Source organism: Populus euphratica, unplaced genomic scaffold (assembly GCF_000495115.2).
Source record: "Populus euphratica unplaced genomic scaffold, PopEup_1.0 scaffold52.1, whole genome shotgun sequence".
NCBI lineage: Eukaryota > Viridiplantae > Streptophyta > Magnoliopsida > Malpighiales > Salicaceae > Populus > Populus euphratica.
Window position 1 is genome coordinate 459,719 of NW_011499933.1, and position 15,936 is coordinate 475,654.

General features: G+C 33.9%; 4 protein-coding genes across 8 annotated transcripts; 2 read left to right on the top strand and 2 right to left on the bottom strand.

Moving 5' to 3' along the window:
* Positions 1–2,380: 2,380 nt before the first annotated feature.
* On the top strand, positions 2,381–3,521 carry LOC105136234 (putative germin-like protein 2-1). The gene is made up of 2 exons (XM_011041483.1): positions 2,381–2,492; positions 2,828–3,521. Exons 1-2 carry the CDS (start codon positions 2,381–2,383, stop codon positions 3,361–3,363), a joined length of 648 nt encoding a protein of 215 aa, XP_011039785.1. The 3' UTR covers positions 3,364–3,521.
* Positions 3,522–3,820: 299 nt separating this feature from the next.
* LOC105136302 (probable protein phosphatase 2C 28) lies at positions 3,821–5,667 on the top strand. Its single transcript, XM_011041591.1, is given in 6 exon segments — positions 3,821–3,853; positions 4,384–4,583; positions 4,676–4,913; positions 5,003–5,073; positions 5,075–5,147; positions 5,308–5,667. Coding segments are annotated over 6 exon segments (753 nt in total). The 3' UTR covers positions 5,446–5,667.
* Positions 5,668–5,715: 48 nt separating this feature from the next.
* On the bottom strand, positions 5,716–10,087 carry LOC105136235 (histidinol dehydrogenase, chloroplastic). 3 transcript variants are annotated; one of them, XM_011041484.1, is made up of 15 exons: positions 9,941–10,087; positions 9,658–9,776; positions 9,432–9,562; positions 9,255–9,307; positions 9,092–9,164; positions 8,849–8,950; positions 8,667–8,768; positions 8,475–8,546; positions 8,338–8,400; positions 8,197–8,238; positions 7,678–7,737; positions 7,432–7,542; positions 6,781–6,951; positions 6,351–6,441; positions 5,716–6,168 (listed from the first exon to the last, which is right to left on the bottom strand). In XM_011041484.1, exons 2-15 carry the CDS (start codon positions 9,767–9,769, stop codon positions 5,885–5,887), a joined length of 1,467 nt encoding a protein of 488 aa, XP_011039786.1. In that variant the 5' UTR covers positions 9,770–9,776; positions 9,941–10,087; the 3' UTR covers positions 5,716–5,884. The 3 variants fall into 3 exon arrangements, with proteins under 3 accessions (XP_011039786.1, XP_011039788.1, XP_011039787.1); XM_011041486.1 differs by having other exon boundaries at positions 9,432–9,553; positions 9,658–9,757; positions 9,941–10,086; XM_011041485.1 differs by having other exon boundaries at positions 9,432–9,553; positions 9,941–10,086.
* Positions 10,088–10,992: 905 nt separating this feature from the next.
* LOC105136236 (protein POLLENLESS 3-LIKE 1) lies at positions 10,993–15,140 on the bottom strand. Of its 3 annotated transcripts, none has more exons than XM_011041489.1 (6): positions 14,697–15,140; positions 13,554–13,766; positions 12,844–12,992; positions 12,700–12,768; positions 12,402–12,618; positions 10,993–12,347 (listed from the first exon to the last, which is right to left on the bottom strand). In XM_011041489.1, the coding sequence occupies exons 1-6, from the start codon at positions 14,913–14,915 to the stop codon at positions 11,256–11,258; spliced, it is 1,959 nt and encodes a 652-aa protein (XP_011039791.1). In that variant the 5' UTR covers positions 14,916–15,140; the 3' UTR covers positions 10,993–11,255. The 3 variants fall into 3 exon arrangements, with proteins under 3 accessions (XP_011039791.1, XP_011039790.1, XP_011039789.1); XM_011041488.1 differs by having other exon boundaries at positions 10,993–11,723; positions 11,772–12,618; positions 14,697–15,139; XM_011041487.1 differs by having other exon boundaries at positions 10,993–12,618; positions 14,697–15,139.
* Positions 15,141–15,936: the final 796 nt, after the last annotated feature.

Sequence of the window (15,936 nt, forward strand, 5' to 3'; positions counted from 1 at the left end):
CATGGCTTTTTTATAAGAGTGTTAGGTGTCAAGCCTTCCCTTTTATGGCTAGTTTAGTAGGTTAGGAGAATCTAGATTCCTTGGAGCTTCTCTTAATCGAGAATAGATGTACAACAAATCAGATTTCGTTTAATTATTCTCTGTGATCTCATTCTGATAAAAAATATTGTTCTCTATAATTTGAGACCAACACCTGTTAAAAATTAAAATTAATACGTGAAAAAAATATCAAATAAGTTAATTACGCATATGCAAGTTTTTTTTTATAATAATAGATTGATTTATTAATTAAACGGGCATTTAGATAATGGCTTGCATATACAAGCTGTGAATATTTTGATAAATTCAATGGCATTAATATCAAAACATTGCATTTTTTACATAATTTTTAGGTAATGTTTGCTGATTATATATAAATATGCATGTTTTCATGTCTTTCTTGTTTTGAAAAACACAACCCCATTTAGAAATTAGAAATTATAGAAGAAATAAAAGATAGAGATGGCAAGAATATAAATTTATTTGATTGAAAAAATTAAAAAAAAATGAATATAAAATAAATATATTTATGAGATCATTTTCTCTATATTCAATTTATTCAATGGGTCAGGTTATGATTTTGTAGTAGATTAAGAGCCATTATAAAGCCTCCTTAATTAAATTAAATGATGATAAAAATATATGATAAAGGTAGAGTTGGTATTTATCTATAGCATGAACCAATTCACTCAGTAAAACTTGGATAGCATCGATCTATAAACACCTCTACAAAGATTATCGCGTAACTCAGTTGTGACGGATCTAATTAGAATTGTCTGTGTAATTTTCTTTATATATTTCACAAATCAGATTTTATATTGCAATAAAAAATAAAAACAGAATATATATATATATATATATATATATATATATATATTACATGATTTCTTAGAATATTTCAGATGGGTTTGCTTATGAAACCGGTTTGCAAAGTCTATATATGTAAGTAGGTGGACTTCAAACTAATTAATAACAATGTTCACCATACGTAATTAAATCTTAAATGCATAGCATTTGCAAACACACACAATATAGCTAAAACTATCATTAATATCTTAAGAGAATTTAGGTTATGTTTGTTAAGACTTTTCCAAATTGATTTAAGTTGTTTTTTCTTTTTAATTTATAGTTTTTTTAATTCATAAATATGTTTGGTTGGAAATAACTTTTAATTTAAATCAAAACCTTGTTATAGAATGAATTGAGTCAAGATTTTGACTTAATCAAAAGTTGAAAACCTTAACTTTTAACTTATAGTTCTATAAAATAATTTATAGTACATTTCTTCTTACCAAATATATTTCCAAATTTAATTCATTTTTAACTCATTTTTATCTTAGATTACTTCTTCTAAATAACTTTTGGATAATGATTCAAACTTAAAAATTATAATTTAAAATTTATGTAAAACGAACTTTTATGATATAATAATTTACCTTTAATTTATGAAAATAAATTCATGAATTTCAATAATAAAAAGAAGGAGAGAATTAGTCCTAATCAAGCATATATATTTTCCCCTTCCAAATGAGGTTATTAATTAAACCTTGCTCGTGCACTCCTGACTTAGTCCTCAACGCTGCAATGTCATAGTAACTTCTTGCCACATGTACAAAACTAGCAACCTAGAATTTCCTTGAGCTAACGTTTCTGTCTTCCTTCTTCTTCTTTTTTGGTCTTGTCTTCTTAATTTTTACTCTCCTTGTCCAAAGATCCTTTCTTTTCTCTCTTATTTCTTCTTACAATAACAAGTTTAAGATTCCATATCTTGATTCATTTTACTCAATGGACAGGTTATGAAGCCATAGCCGAATCCTTAAATATGTGTAAACCTAGCCAATGCCGACGGTAGAACAAAGTTTGTTCACACAGGCAGCCCCTTTGTACTTGGCACTTGGCAGCATACGAAATGTTAAGCTCCAATTAATTAATAAAAACTGCCTTACTCCGTCTTTCCACTTTAATTATAGCTTATTTATTCCTCCATGGCCAAATCTTAGCTAATTATATTAATAGGACCACTGGACCAGGTCCTCCATGGCCAAATCTTAGCTAATATAATGTTATATGTGGCTTATAGGATGCTTGCTTCTTATAAGTGGCACGGATTTGGACAGGAAAGAATTTAAAAGGGCTAATAAGACTCTTTCAACCGAACGGCATAGATGCTGGTGATTAACTTGATTAATTATATCCTCCATCTCTCTTTTATATGTGTATATAAAGGAAGCATGGAGCATATTTGATTCGCAACCAAAAAGCTTGAATAGCATTATATTCTTGGGGCACAAGCAATTAATAAATTGTATCAAAGAGCTAATTCCATACCTCGCATTTCGCAATGGCTCCTTCCATTCTTTTCCTGGGATTCCTAGCTTTGTCCTTCTCATGTGCCCTAGCATCGGATCCAAGCTCACTTCAAGATTTTTGTGTAGCTGATGGAGATAGCAACGGTTTGTTAAAGATATTGAAGTTTACGTCTAGCTTTTTCATTTCGTTGCATTGCTTGCTTATTTTGTGTTTAATATTCTTATAGTTTTTGCAGCTGTGGTTTAAAAATTTTAATTTAAAAAAAAACTATAAATTATAGTTTTTTCTTAATCAAAATTTCAAAAGAGAATTTTTAATGGGATCTATATAAAAATATTATAATATATATTGATTAATTAAATATTTTTAAATATGTAGTTGGGACAAAATACAAACTGAAACAAATGTAACTTTAATTTCAATGATTGTGTTGCCTTTTTACGGAGAAACATGACACATTTTGATTGTTTTATGGCAGTTATTGTCAATGGGTTGGCTTGCAAGGACCCCAAAAATGTCCAAGCTAGTCACTTCTCTTTCAGTGGACTTCACTTGGCAGGCAACACATCAAATGGAGTAGGGTCTAAGGTAACCGCAGTGAATGCAGTCCAAATACCAGGACTTAACACACTTGGTATCTCTGTTGCACGCATTGACTACGCACCATACGGCATTAACCCTCCACACACACACCCTCGTGCCTCCGAGATCTTGACAGTTCTTGAAGGCAGCCTTGAAGTTGGATTTGTAACATCTAACCCTGGAAACCGTCTTGTGACCAAGGTCTTACAAAAGGGTGATGTCTTTGTGTTCCCTGTCAATCTTGTTCGCTTTCAAAGAAATGTGGGAAAGAGCAATGCGGTTGCCCTAGCAGCCTTGAGCAGCCAAAACCCAGGTGCTATCACCATTGCAAATGCTGTGTTTGGGACTAATCCGGAGATCCCTGATGATATTCTTGCGAAGGCTTTCCAGTTGGACAAGAATGTAGTCAATTTCCTACAATCAAAGTTCTAGACATGGAATGGAAAATAGAGTTCGATTGGCCATTAATTTCTTTGTAATTCGTTAGTTTTGTACTTGTCTTTGTGTGCGTATGCACTTGTGCTTTATTACATGATGGTTGGTTTAAGTTAAATTGTATTAAGTGGATTAAAAGGTGTTCAGTCTTTCTTTATTAGCCACCACATCTGACTTCATTTTACAAGCTCCTTTCATGTATGAACCCATTTAACCTATTGATCTATGACTTAAACCTTAAACCGAGATAAATGATAGATTAGATACAATCACAAATGAACACACAAAATTAAGATTTATCGAAAGTGTAGATACTTGTATCCTGTTCCTACTCTTTTGTGACTGCATTTTGTAGAGGTACCAAGCTTGTATAAAAAGATGATCACCATGTTATGCCCGCTTGAATTAGCAGCAGCTATACTCTTTAACAGTTGAATGTGAAGAAGGTCAAGCTATGGCTATCATCAATTATTTGAACACCGTGAAGGTATGCCATCCAGTTTGCTTGTTATCTTACTAGAGTTTATATTTGCATCTCTTTTATGATATTTAGCATATCACTAAACCAAGCATGGAGGCCTGGATTGTTGGAATCGAAAAATCAGAAACCCAAAGTAACATGTATGAATGAAAGTATAGAAATTCATATATTAAAATTATCAATAAATTTATTATATGTATATATGTTTGTCTTTTCAATTAACATGTTTATATATATTAGGAGACTAACCAAACACAACCCTAGAGTGCAAGTCCCATGGTAGTTATCATAAGGAATGTTGGTAATATTTGAGTTTATTGTTCTTCCTTGTGTGCACAAGGAAGGGATCATTTAAGTCACTCTGTAGAGCAAAACGCTTGACATTCTTTTGCTTCCTGAATTCTAAACTTCCTTTTTCGTTAAGGAAGGACTAGCTGAATCATTTTGCAGGATTAGAAATAGGGATTTCTGATATCTATTATCTGCTCAATGGAAGTTGTAATCTGATCATTTATGATATCTACGTGTGACTCAAGGAGGACAGTGGATATGATTCTTCCACTAACGATAAAAATGATGAAGAAGAGGAATCTCCTCGTCGGAATGTCATCCCTGGATACCATATGGTCCGAGGAAAATTGGGCCATGGAATGGAAGATTATGTAGTGGCAGAAAATAGGAAAATCAATGGCCATATGTTAGGGCTTTATGCGATCCCTTCGCTGCTATATTCTTGGTTTATAAGAACTTTTGGACAAGAAATTCCTTTCTTTCTTTTTTTCATTTTCAGCCTGATTTCTGGGCAAACCTGAAATGAGCGATCAAGAGGACATATAAGGTTACTGATAATGAGATTGTGGATAGAATAATTGGTTCTCGAGGAGGGTCAACAGCAGTTACAGCAATACTAGTTGATAAAGAGAATTTAATTGTGGCCAATGTTGGTGATTCTCGGGCTATCTTATGCAGAAATGGTGTGGCAATACAAATCTCAGTAGATCATGATCCCCAGAAGGAGAAAGAACACGTTAAAAGCAAGGGTGGATTTGTGTATGAAGCGCCAGATGCACACAATTATCCTTTCTTCTGAGGATTGAAAGCGTAGGCACTCCTTTCCTTTCTGCATACAATTAATCCATGATTAATTCAGGCAAGGTTCCGCGTGTGGACGGGCAGTTAGAGATGGCGAGGGCTTTCGGTGATGGGAGATTAAAAGAGCATATCAGAACCAGATATAATGATTGAACATATTGATGAAGATACTGAATTCATAACTTTGGGGAGTGATGGCTTGTGGAAGGTTAAAAAAAAAAGGCTTGACTTTGCCTAAACTTGGCACGTTGTTATCATTTTCGATGCATATTTGAGCGAGCATAGCAGAATAGCAGAACCAGAAGGAATACAGTGGTGCTGTTTTTCCTTGAAATAAATTAATGACCCTAACAATCTGTTATATACAGGTGATGTCAAACCAAGAGGCTTATGATTGCATTGCCGATCTGGAAGATGCTGAAGAGGCAGCAAAAAAGTTGATTGAAGAGGCATTAGCCAGGGGAAGCATGGATGAAATCTCTTGCATGGTTGTAGCTTTTCTCTAATCATGTTCTTGTTAGGCTCTGGACAACATCTGAGCACTTGTCTTCGCTTTTTACTGTTGTCAACTGTTTTATCAGGCATAGATTTAAGGACTCCTACTTTTCCTGTTTCTTTTTCCTGACATTCGTGAGGTGGATGAGTACATTAGGATATTTAGGGTTCGTTTGACTGGCCTATAGAGGCTAGTCCATTCCCTGCCATTCCAAGAATCTGCATGTCACCCAACAGGACCTCAAATTAGATGGTACCATTCAATATCTATGCACCTTTCAAGGACATGAACCAGAAGAGATTTATTTATGATTCAAAGGGTTAAGTTACATTACATGCCAAAACTTCTTAGGGATAAAACAAGGTGAGGATTTTTGTCGACTCAAGTGGGCTAACAATTTAGTCCCAAAAAATAATTACATATTGAAGATCAGGTGCCTATTCGATACACTATCTCGTATTGGAAACCTGTCTGGCTTCAATATCCTGAAGTCTGAGAGTTACAGCTCTCTTGTGAGCTTCCAGTCCTTCAACTTCTGTCATGGTTGCCACATATGGGCCAAGCTTTCTAAGACCTTCCTCTGTCAAAGACTGCACCGTCATGTATTTCTGGAAAGAGTCCAAGGATACCCCACCATACATCCGTGCATATCCATATGTTGGAAGGACATGGTTTGTCCCACTGGCATAATCCCCAACACTCTCTGGTGTCCACGGACCCAGGAACACAGAACCTGCAGTGAAAATTATCCAAGGCTGTGTCATATATTTGTTCTCTTTTAGAACAGTTGGAGCGGGGCATTCACTTGTTTTCAAAGGTAGAAATTGAGTGTGGCATCGAAGGTGATAGTAACAATGTCGACATAGATGGCAACAAAGCTGAAGAGAAATACTAGATAGCATTGAAAGACCATACCTGCATTCTCAATAAAGCTCTCCCACTTTTCTGCTTCTTTTACATTAATGATCAGATGCTCAGGTGCATACAAGTTTGAAAAGGAGACAGCCTAAAAGACCCAATAATCAAGTTTTTAGTATACAAAACAATTTTTTAGCAATTCCTAAAATGCCAAACAATCCATGAGAACAGTCTGGGAGGAAATGTACTTGGGCTTGTCAAAAACATTTTTCATGCTTGTTAACAACATAGAATGCAATTAGTAGCATGAAGATTCTGATAATTATGATTCAACAACTGCATGTTACAATTCATTAGACAGTAAGAACTTATGCAGTTGCTTCCTATATAATTCTAGATCCCACCATCTTAAAAATGCAGAGAAAGCAACTTTCATAGGATTGAAGCAACAAATACACAGGTATGAATTTTCAAACAGTGGACTGACCTCAACCATGTCTCGAGCAAAGACAGTGAAACTGTGGCTCAGGGCTTTTGAAGCATATTCACCCCTTGGTAGGCTTTGACACTGCTTACTTATTTCCTCTTCAATGGCTTTCATATCCACACCATCCCCAGCAACTACAAGAACAACCTGACTGTCAGGGCCATGTTCAGCCTGGAAAATTCAAAGAATTTAATAAAAACATCAGAAAAGATAATCTCTGGCATAAATGAAAGCAACAAACATCTAATCCCTGGTACAAAATCAAGGCTTTGAAAAAGGTCTTAAAGGAAATTTTGATTTAACTTTTTACATTGATGATTGAAAAATGTGACGGTGAAAATTTCAGTATACTGCCCTGAGATGGAGCACAGATTCAACCATAAGGAGAACTAAATATACCACATCGTAAATATCTTTTCATATTGCATAATGTAGTATAAAACTAAGTATAAGACAATGCATTTTGATATATCAGTTTATCCTGCTTTATCTCAGGGGGCAAAATAATTTTGCTTTCCTCTGCTTTCCATACAAATCTATCACAACGTAGATTTCATTAACGAGGGAGGATTATATGCAGATGAAATATATGTGCCACCCACATAACATGAATATATATATATATAAACTAAAAGGAAACGGGCTAAGCACCTGGGATAGTAAATCTGCAGCTATATGAACAGGACTAGCATATCTGTCAGCAATGACTAAAACTTCAGAAGGACCAGCAGGCATGTCAATTGAAATCATTGCTTCACTGTTCTGTTATGTAAAAAAAAGAAAAAACAAGGAGTCAAATTGGAAAAAAGATCAGCATTTTCTAGCCAGACAGGGAAAGAGATAGAGTTTCTTAGACTAATAGACTTCAATAACTTCTATTGATGAGAGTATCCATACTTGGAGAATCATTTTTGCAGCTGTCACGTACTGATTTCCTGGTCCAAAAATCTTTGCAACCTACAAATTTCAACCCAAAAAAGCTAGCTCATTACAACCAGTAAAGAATTAGCTATCCAGAGTAACTAAAAAGCTTCTAAATATTGAAGCTTGCTGTATCTTGTGTTAATACAAAACTTGTTTGAAAGTTGACTTTCTCATTTGAAAAATTATCAACAAAACTATCTTTGCTGATTTCTCAACAAGATTTTTAACATAAATTTGAGAGAATTACAGTGAGGTAAAGAGAGAAACCCAATATATGCAGGACCACCTAAAGAGCGTACATTTAGCATTTGAAATGGAAAACAAAATAAGCTTTTTTGTTTATCAATTCCATAGTAAACATACTCTGGTTAGCAAACAGAAAATGCAAAACACAAGAATAAAGACCACAGAGGACCAATAAAAGGATTATGTGTTCTTATTATCAGCTTCAGCTACTAACAATTGGGAAATAAGATGATGAGAAATAAATACCTTAGGGCAAGAGTCTGTTCCCCAAGCCATTGCAGATATGGCCTAGAAATCAAAAGTTCATAAGACCAGTAGGAACATGAATACAATAAAGATAACTGTGCCAAATGCACAAAATAAATAGTCACAAGTTTGTTTTCTAACCTGAGCTCCACCAGCTTTAAGGATGTGAGTGACACCAGCCTTCTTGGCACAATACAGTACCTCCTACAGAAGACCATCTCATTGAGTACATGCTTTGTAAGAGTATAACATTTAAAAAGCCAAAAAAAAAAAAACACCTTGCATATGCTGCCATCCTGAGCTGGGGGAGTCGCAAGGACAACAGTTTTACACCCAGCAATTTGTGCAGGCTGGTTTACAAAAAAAAACTAAACTGTCAACCAAACAAACTTAACGAGAATGTGGCAATCATAATAAAGATTAGAACTTGAACCAGCCAAAATAATTGATACACAATGCAATCAACTTACAATAGCAAGCATCAGAGCTGTGGATGGCAAAACTGCAGTCCCCCCTGGTACATAAAGACCTACAGAACTAATGCTTCGAGCCACACGTTTGCAAATAACACCCTAAAATATTTTGAACTGTCTAAGCTTTGTATCAACACAATATGCAGTAAAGCAAGATCAAATCTCTAGTATTGACATACCTTCATGTTTTCAACACTTTTTTCAGCTGATTTTTGAGCAAGATGAAATGCATATATGTTGTTATACGCCACATCAAATGCTTCTTTAACAGTTGCATCAAGCTGCAATACAGCAAAAGCCAAAAGATGGAATGTTTGAAGTAACATTTGGACCAAAAATAGCAAACCATACAAATCACTGAATAGATAAAATAAGAAGTGCAAGGAATTTCTTCTACTAAAAGATATGTTTTTGGAATTCACCTCCGGATCAGGAAGCTCAGAAACATTCTCGACGATCTTGTCTAATTTGACTTTGTCAAATCTTGAAGTATAACTACAAAGAACATATAAACATAGCCTCTTTACTAAAAATAGCTCCATGGTAAAACAATAAAGATAAAGTACTAATTAAAGAATCACTAACTCTTTAACTGCAGCATCACCTCTTTGACGAACATCATCAACAATAGGATTAACCTAAAAACCAACAAAAAACAATACAGCCTATCAGTAATTAGCTTATCAGAACTTCAATACAACAATCTTAAATTTAAAGAAAAAAAAACGCCCTTTTTCAAAACAAAACAAAAGGGTCACTTACAATTCCAAAAATGGAAGAAAAATCAATACGAGGCCGAGCTTTCAAACTCTCAACCTCTGAATTATTAAGTTCTGACAACCTATATGACTTCATTGCACACATTACTCTCTTCAACTTAAACCCTTCAACAACTACAGAGAAGAAAAATAACCCATCAAATTAACAATAACAAGAAGAATTTAAAAAAAAAAAAGCAAAATTGAAACTTTTTAAATGGAATACATACCCAAGAAATTAGAAGATGGGTTGTATCTGGGTTTTGGAGAAGCAAAGAAACTGAATTGTGGAAGCTTTGTTAAAGTGTTGTTCTTGTTAAGTAACAGAAGCTGGGAGTCCATTAATCACCTTCAATCAATCAGATTAATCACGATAAAGGACATAATGAGAAATGAGAATTTTAGTATAAAGTTACAAACTTTATCAGAATGTAGAACTTTAGAGTATATAGTGAGAAATTAAAGATGGGAACTTTTATAAAAGAAAAATGGAGGAGATTGTTATAGAGTTACCTAGTAATTGAGAAAGATGGTGGTGATAGTTAATGAAGAGTTGTGACGGCGGCGGTGCTGCTGCTGCTTGTTTTTAGTCTAGTGTCTGTAAATACGAGAGCCGGTCAAGAAAAAAAGTTGATTTCACAAAAAGAAAAAAAGAAAAAGAAATTGGATTTTTCACTCTTTCAGCTGGTGTTGCATATTGGTTGTTTGAAATATTGAATTTATATTATTGTCCCTCCAAAGCTCTATCTTTTTATATTGAATTTATATTATTGGCCCTCCAAAGTTCTATCTTTTTAGCTTCTTCCTATAAATATTGGGTTTTTATTTTCACCCTTGGACCAGGTTAGCATGTTCCTATTTTGGGATTAAATCCAAGAGAAAAGTTTAAAAAAAATATATTTTGTTCCTGTGTATGAATCAATAGTAAAGTCAAAGGAAAAAAAATATATTTCTCATGTTATTAATTCTATTAGAATTTCTTCTCAAGAAGAAATGTCACTATCTATTTTTCAATTGATATTTTATAAATTGTTTAAAAATTAATGGATATAAAAATAATACAAAAACGATAACAATAAATATATTGAAAAAAAATAATTACATAAAAATTTTATTTAGAAATTTTTTTATTGAATATTTTATTTTTAAGTAGTTTGTCTCTTTAAAAAATTTATAATTTCTTTAATAATCCCAGAATAATTAACTTAAACAAGATAAAAAAACTAAAAATTTGAATTAGAAAGGAAAAACATAATAAAAATTTAAAATAAATTAGAAAATTCAAAAATAAAGAGAAAAACAACAACACTAATATAATTATCACTTTCTAAATCTAATTTAAAGATCTTTTAAATTTTAATCAGTTAGTCAATCCCATTATAGAATTAAACTAGTAAAATTTCTTAACTGAATATAAATATAATACAATCATCAAATCAAAAGTTATTCATCATCTTATGCAATTCACATATTCTTTAGATTTAGTTCTATCATAAAGAGCTCCATAAATATTTCTACAAAATTATCTACATAGCCTAGTGATACGAGATCCGCAACTAACTAGCTAATCAGAACTAGAAGTTTTGTGTTTAATATCATGATTGATGAGTGACATGGATACACTCACTATACAAGGAAACAATGAAGGCGGGAAGAAGGCCTGAAAAAGACATCACAATGCTTGATGCAACAGTATCTCACCAAGCAGAAAAAATTTGAGATAGAAAAAAGAATAAACACTCCATATTACATGATTTTGATCGGTGCAGTTCAAAAACTCTCAAACATCACTGAATTATATCCACTTCTGACGTATTTTGATTCAAGCTCATGGACTATCTGGAGTAGGAGTTATGTCTCGGAAAACCTGCAACCTGTTTCTCCTCTTTGTATTCACATCCTCTGCAGATTCGTAAGACAGTGAGCGTCGCGCATTGGAATTCCTTGATGAAACTGCATTCAAGGATGTAGCATAGCCATCTTGAAGATCAGCTGCTTCAAGTTTTTGACATATAGTTCCTAGCTGATTCTTTTGGTAAGAATTCTGATGAAATGTGTTGACATTTAGATTTTCATCACTGCATGCTCCTTCATAATTCCAACTATGGAAACTCTGGCCAAGGTCTGTAGTTAACAGGTCCACTTCTTCTTCTTCTTCTTCTTCTTCAACCATATCTGCCCAACTCTTGCGATGAGATTTGAGTGAGCTGTCCTTTCCAAGATACTTATTTCCAAAAGTTTCTGCTGATTGATCCCAGTCACAAGTAGTGGAGGCTTTTGATACCCCTGCATTGTCAATAACCACGGTCTGCTCCGTGGAACACTTTAGACTTGTGTTACTGTCTTCTGTTGCAGATTTCCTTTGGCGACCACTTTCCTGAACATTTCTTTTCCAGCTTGTATGATTATCAGTTAAGTCTAATAGTTTTCCAGAGAGATTCCGGATTGCATTCTCTTTTTCTGTCTCAGCTGTATCCTCTCCCCACCTTATCCTTCTCTGATCTACATTATCGAACCCCCAGCAACATCTTCTTGGTTGTGTATGTATGGCTGGAGATGTAAATGTCTTCTTCTGTTCTGAACTTGGGCCTATTTCAGCAAAACTAAACCGATAATCCTGCATTTTGCTGGCAAAACCAAGCCTTTCACCTGGGCTGGCAAAACTAGAATCTCTCCTCCAGCTATTTTCAACTGCGGTTTGTGGAGAAGACTGGGGACCACCTCTCAGTCCAGGTGATATACATTGAGAACTCCTATTATTGGATGCAAAGAAGCTTTTCTCATTCTCAGAGTGATTCTGCAAATAAGATCTTCTATTATGTTCATCTGACAGCACTCTATCTTCATTAAATACACCTGTGCACTTTCTAGAGTCCACGAATCCCGAAACATCTCCATTCCGGGAGCTAGCAATCTCTTTCAAATTTCTGGTGGTAGGCAATGCCAAAGACCTTTGGTGAACTTTTTCATCTTGTTCGGTTGGTTTAACTATTAAATGTGACTCTAATTCAGTCAGGATTTGACAGGCACGCTGGAAAGATTTAGCATAGGAATCATCCATTGGTTTAATTCCAGATGAAGCTTTTACGGTTTGAAGCAGAGATTTTGCTTCTGGAATTCTGTTCATGTGCATCAAGCAGATAGCCAAGTTGCACTGCTTGTTCTGATCTGGCTCCAAAGATATACCTTTCCTGAAAATCAAATTTTATTTCATGAAGAAGATCGCCATTTTCATGTCTAGGTCTATCTTCCAACGGAGAAAAATAGTTTACTTGTAATATTGTTCAGCCAAACCATAATCGTGATGCTGTAAGCAAGCCCACGCCAAATTCCCTAATATCCTGCATCAGTCAAAATGAAATAACAACCAGAGGTATGCAGTATAAATAGGAAAGACGCAAAACAAGTGGGATCACCTTGATCTTTCTTGGTCAACAGTTATTTGAATCTTCCTCCCTTGAGATCTGGCAGTCTTTATCTTCTTGCCAGAAAAAGCAATACCCTCTTCAATGAGCTTCAGTTTGCATTGAAGCATTTCAATCTCTTCTTCAATCCTTCCAGATCTCTGCGAAAGAAGAAAAGTCTCGAGATATAAACATGCTTCACAATCCATCCAATATATTGTGACAACAGCCTCAGGGAGCTAAATGGATGTGCTAACCAGATTCCTCAAAACAAACAGAAAATTATTTGGCCACACACATCGCAAATGCATGCTTCTAACTCAACAATATCTCCTAGGTCTCTGAAAATAATAATTATCTTTACCATCTAACAAAAAAACAGATTGACCTGCACTACGTATGAAATGTGAACGCCTTTGCATTCATTAAAAAACCTGATATAGAAGAAAATTTCAGACCTTAACTACATTTCAAACTGAATGAGTTCCATTTTGTTTAAAACAGCACCATTGCAACAGATGATTTCTTCAACATTAGTGCAGAAAACTAGGAAACCTTGCAAGGATGCTTTCCCAAGACAACTCATAAATGATCTAAGATGGTTCTTTACATAGATTTTCCTCATGAAATGTCAATAATGGAGAAATCACATTACCAAATCATCAGAGTCAATTATTGACAAAATAGTACAGTTTGCAAAGATGGAAAAGGTAGCATTTCACCTTGTAAAGTTCAACTAGCACATTGTCAATAGATTCCTGGGAATCATAGGGACAGAGATGACGAAAGGATTTGATCGCCTCAATTGCCTCATCAGCTCGATCCAATTGCTTCATCACCACTGCCATGTCTTTCAAGGCACTATCAACTCGATCCCCAGAATTGATAGCAGCCCAGAATAGGGAAACAGCCTTGCTTGGATCCTTCTCTATTAACTGTAATAAAAGATTCAACTATCAAAATCAAACACAAACACAGAATCCGAACCCGAAAATTAATATATCCAATTAAGTTCCAAAAATCATCCATTAGTGAGTCCTCTTTAAACAGTCAAGATATCCAGGAGCCTAAAATGGAATGTCAAAAACTGTAATGAAATGTGAATAGGTACATTTCATTACAGTTTTTGACATTCCAACAAATTAACCTTATCTTCTTTCCCAAGGAAACTAACAAATAATCTAATAGCTCATAGTGGTATAAGCTAATTGTATTACTCGTTACTACTTCAGTGCCTTAATTCCCCTTATCAAGTGACAATGTCTAATTCATGACTCTATTTATTTCAATTCCCTTTTCCTTTTCTCACATTTCTTACCTTGCAGCAGTTACCATGTGAAATCGAGTGATTTTTCATGCAAATAAAAGTTCTATTCTCCTAAAAATCAATAGGGAGACATGATATGTCAAATCTCATTCTAACCTGTATTATCCAAACCCGGAAATTCACAAGACAGATTACATTTAACTTTCAAGAACCAGAAATTTCAAAGGAAGTTCTCCAAAAAAAGAGAGATTAAAATCAAGTTATGGAATAATTTGGCATTTCAATTATTAATTAACCAAGAACAGACATAAATCCACAGTTTAATCTCCTCTCCCAATTTCAACCAAACAGATAATTTGTAAGTAAACGTAGAATAGGAAAAAAAACACAAAAAACGAAGAAGAACCCACAAAAATTCATGAAACTTATCTACCATTAGATAACTAATACTCTTCAAGAACCCAAGTATTTTCCAACTAAAACAACATATTGAACAAGGATTGAAACTAAACTCAAAACCTGCCAAGACTAAAACTTCTTCAAAAACCCCATAAAAACCATTAATCGAAACAACAAAACAACCCTTAAAAGTTATTACCTGGACGTGTTTGGCTCTGACATAAGGAGAATCACCGGCAGGGACTTTATGAATAACATGAAAAATATCACGTTTACAACTAGGAGAAGACACCCTTTCTTTCCTCTCTGACATTGGCATCATGGCAACCGCCGGAAAATGTTGAGACCTCCATGACGCCGGCGGTGTCCAGAATCCCTTCGCCGGAGAATTCTTGTCTTCGTTGTTATTAGACCACATTTTCAATAGAAAGTGCAAATCTTTAAGACCTTTAATTTTTTTTGAATTTTTTCAAGAAAGTCATATAAGAAAAGAACTCTAAGAAATGCGTTTTTCGTGAAGGGAATGATAGGAGGTTCGTTTTTGCTTGGTTAGAGAGAAAGTGAAGGAAATTTTTTATTGAGAGAGGAGAGAAATCATAGAGAGGTGTGATGATTGAGGGAAGCAAAAGGGAAGGTGAAAATGTGAAAACAGGAAAGACTAGCCGTTTTATAACAACTAGCCGTTGGAATTCGCACGTGTGGCGTTTTGCACTTGTGTTTGTGTACATTTTATTTTATATTTCGAAAATCACTCTGTTTTTTTTTTATTTCTTTACTCTTTCTTTTTAGGGATTGAATATTTTTTAAAGTTAAGTAAAAAACATTTGCTTGATAGTAATATTTCCAGGGTCTAATCCTAAATAAATTACTGGAAATCAACTAGGTATATATGATTTTTTTTTATTTATTTAGAAAAAAATTCTTTAAAATTAACTTGATAGAATTTTAATCAAGTTTAATAAAATCAATGGAGATCAAGTTTAATAAAATTGATTAAGATTAACTTGTTGATTTATCAAAGTGTGGCTAAATATTAAAAAAGAAGGTATTTGAAAATATGATAATTATTGTTTTTTAAAGTTGTTTTTTTAAATGAATTAAAAAAATATTTTTATAGTTTTTAAATATATTTATCTCAAAACATTCTAAAAAAAATTAATTTAAAACAAAAATAAATTCATTTTTTTATGAAAAACAGGTTAAATCATAACCCCGAAAAAAAACTGAAAAACAAGTCTAAATCAAGCTTAGGGTAATGACTTTGCCAAAATCAACCCACTAAATTGGACTAAGTTTCATGGTTACTATTCTCAAAATCTCTATGATCTATCCATTTTATTTTTTATTTTTTTTTATTTTTTAGAAATAATCGAAAACAGTAAGATATGAAAATGAATCGGTAAATGATTTTGCATGTAAAACAAACCAACATAGATACA